General features: G+C 43.5%; 1 protein-coding gene across 1 annotated transcript in view; it reads left to right on the top strand.

Annotated features, from left to right (window-relative positions):
• Window positions 1-948: 948 nt before the first annotated feature.
• The window catches only part of T (T, brachyury homolog (mouse)), an 85,220-nt gene continuing 82,784 nt past the window's right edge, over window positions 949-3,384 (top strand). Inside the window, exons 1-2 of the mRNA XM_009891468.1 lie at window positions 949-963; window positions 1,580-1,705. Of these exons, the coding sequence (XP_009889770.1) occupies window positions 949-963; window positions 1,580-1,705 (141 nt within the window). The remainder of the gene's footprint in view (window positions 964-1,579; window positions 1,706-3,384) is intronic.

Genomic DNA, 3,384 nt, shown 5'->3' with positions numbered 1-3,384 from the left:
GAGAGAGAGAAGCAAGGTTGTGCAGGAATATTTTCAGTAATGCCAGGTATTTCTGTGAGATGGTAACTATTTTATTTTCAGATGTCAGTCTCCTGCAAACAAGAAAGATGTGTTCAGAATTTATCTCAGATAGCACTTGGTGGGGCAAGTGAATGTATATGTTCTTAACTGGTTTCTGTTGCCTCTTGAGCACTGGTGTGGGAGTTTGAAGAATTGCCACAAAAGCTATGGCTTGTAAGATTTGGGATGAGATGATGCCTTCTGAAGGGTCTTTTTCTTGGAGCAACACTTATAAATTTGGTGAGCCCTGAAAGTATCAGGTTAGCCAGAGTTGGATGCTGAACAGCTGATAGTTTAGAATAAAACAAAAAAAAACCATTGCAGATAGAGTTCACTAAATAACATCAGATCTTCCTGTATGTGGTACGTGAGCACTGTAGTTCCTCAAGCCAGAGCTGAGATGGCAGGTCAGTGCAGGACAAAGAACTGACCTGTTTTGTGTTCCTGCCATTAAACAACCTGTTCCAACCCCAATCTCAAAAATGAGAGCACATCAGAGGCTTATCATGAACCTGCACATTGTGCTTGCCTGGAATGCTTGCTGTTTTTTAAAGCTTGGAGAAGGTCTGACAGATACCTTGATGCCTCATTCAGTCAGGTAGTGCAGGTCTTCCAGAGCAGTCTTGTTTTGGTGACACATTAATGAAACGTTTTTAAAAGTGCTTTTTTCTTTTTGTCTGTACTCTAAGAAGCACTTTGATTCTTTGATATCCCAACAAAGTTCTATTTTCAAAATGTGCAGCAGACACTCAACCAACTTAGTTTACTTCTTTGTGTCAAAGCTTTGGACAAGCTTTGCCTACTTGTGAGCGACCAAGAGCTGTTGTACCACCACAGACTGTCCCTCCAGACCTCTGGCTGTTGCCTGTGTCCTGCAGGTTCCGAGACATGCCTGCCTACCTGGTATGGATGTCCCTGACACTTAGGCTGCACAGGAACAGGCACACCAAGCAACCAGGGATTTATAGGTTGTGTAGGAAGACATCTTTGTGGTCTGCTGGTGCAGCCTGCAGGATTTTGGCTGTCCAGTTCTGTTCTGGTCAGCTGAGTCGGCTGCCTGCCGAGTATGTTAACTTGTCAATAAGTATGCACAACTTCAACGCCAGTTTACTGGAGATGTCTGAAAGCTCTTGGTTTTTGAAGTATGTGTAGCGTGGTAAAGTGTGTTATGGCCAGCTATATTCTAGCTTTGTTCTGGTTGTTGGCTGAAGTTAGCCCTGAGTTTCATACCTTGGGGTAGCAACCCACGTGTTGAGTCAGTTACTCAAAGCCTTAGAAACACGGTGCTCGCTCTAGTTCTTTAGATTTTGAAGTAGTTTGTTAGCCTGTGTTATTGCTTGATAGTAATGAAATGAAAAGTGTTTATGAATTAAAACTTACGTGCTCAAACAGATGCACAAATTACATGTGTTTTAGCAGGGCCTGAATTATATATTGGCAAAGACAAGCATCCCAGCAGGTATCCATTGCCACAACTGCACAGCCCCCCCTTTTTTGACACTGATTTATCTTTTTACAGAATAACCACAAGCAGAACAGGACTATCAAAGATGGCAAAGAGAAGAGGAGAAACAGCAAATCAGCATTTGAGGAAGTGAGTGAGGAAGATGAGGAAGATACGATGAAACAAGCCCTGATGGATCAGGTAATGCCATTATAGCAGGTTGTCTGGTAACTGACTCTACTGGATTTCAGGATTTCTGATCAAGTAGCAATGAAATGGCTCGGTTGCCCAGGGACTGGAACTCCCTGTTTAGTACCCAGGTGCCAAGAGAGTTTCTGTATTGGTGGAGCAGCAAGGTAATTCCTTGTTTTAGCTGGTAAGAGAACAGATTCTGATATCAGTTGCAGTTATTCTACCTGTATCTTTAATTCATTTGTTCATTTTTATTCTTTGTTTATGTCTGTGCAGGCAAGAGAAAAATTGGACTAATAGCCTAATGCTGAAGGCAGTCTTCAGAAAAACTCCTATTGTACCAACATACTAAAGGAAGTGAGATTTTTAGGTGTGGTATTTTGCTGTTACTGTGCTGCAGTGCTCATTGTTTTCAGCAGCTAGCAGACGGACATCTGCAGAGGAAGGCAGATAAGGAACTATTTGGTCATTTTCAGTATATTAACCTGTGCATCAAATGATAGCTGACCTTATTAACCTAGACATTAGGGGGATAGCATTCATCAACATTAATTTGTATAATGGCATATGCAAATATATGGTATGTCAGAGGACTCCTCTTTTAAACACTTTTGTAGTCAGTGTTGTGGGATACTCTTAATATTTTCTTACAGTTAATAGTCACCTCTAGCACTTCCTCCAACAGAGTGCAGTGGGAAGTCAGCAGCTGACTTGCCCAAGTTGTAGGAAGCAAAAGGCAGGGACTGGAAGAATGCGGTACAGCCCACTGTAGAAGATCAGGTTCGAGACCTGCTGAGGAACCTGAAGGTGCATAAATCCATGGGACCTGATGAGATTCACCTGTGGGTCCTAAGGGAACTGGCAGATGAAGTTGTCAAGCAACTATCCATCATATTCGAGAAGTGGTGGTCTGGTGAAGTTCCCACTGACTAGAAAAGGGGAAACATAACCCCCCTTTTAAAAGAGGGCACAAAGGAAGACCTGGGGAACTACAGGATAGTCAGTCTCACTTCTGTGCCCGGCAAGATCATGGAGCGGATCCTCCTGGAAACTCTGCTATGGCACATGGGAAATGAAGAGATGATTGGTGACAGCCAACATGGCTTCACTAAGGGCAAACTGTGCCTGACAAATTTGGTGGCCTTCTGTGACAGTGTTACTGTGTTCGTGGGTAAGGGGAGGGCAACAGATGTCACCTACCTGGGCTTATGCAAAGCATTTGACACTGTTCCACGTGATATGCTGGTCTCTAAATTGGAGACACATGGATTCAACAGATGGACCACTGCGTGGATAAAGAACTGGCTGGACAGTTACACACAAAGAGTTGTGGTCAATGGCTCGATGTATAAGTGGAGACCAGTTACAAGTGGTGTTCCTTAGTGGTTGGTACTGGGGCTTGGTGCTGTTCAACATCTTTGTTGGTCACATGGTCAGTGGGATTGAGTGCACCCTCAGCAAGTTCGCCAATGATACCAAGCTGTTTAGCGAGGTAGACACGCTGGAGGGGAGGGATTTGTTCTTGAGGTTCTTGGACCTCAAGAACAAAAGGAAAGCTTACATTCTCTGGAAAAGGGGGTTGGCATCTTATGAGGATTATCAAGATATAACAAAGCTATGTAGGGGGAAAATTAGAAGGGCCAAAGCTCAATCAGAACTCAGCTTGGCCACTGCAGTTAAAGACAATA

This window comes from Charadrius vociferus, unplaced genomic scaffold (genome assembly GCF_000708025.1).
Source record: "Charadrius vociferus isolate BGI_N301 unplaced genomic scaffold, ASM70802v2 scaffold68, whole genome shotgun sequence".
Classification (NCBI taxonomy): domain Eukaryota; kingdom Metazoa; phylum Chordata; class Aves; order Charadriiformes; family Charadriidae; genus Charadrius; species Charadrius vociferus.
The sequence above is the reverse complement of the archived record's forward strand: the minus strand, read 5'-3'. Positions and strand labels throughout refer to the sequence as shown.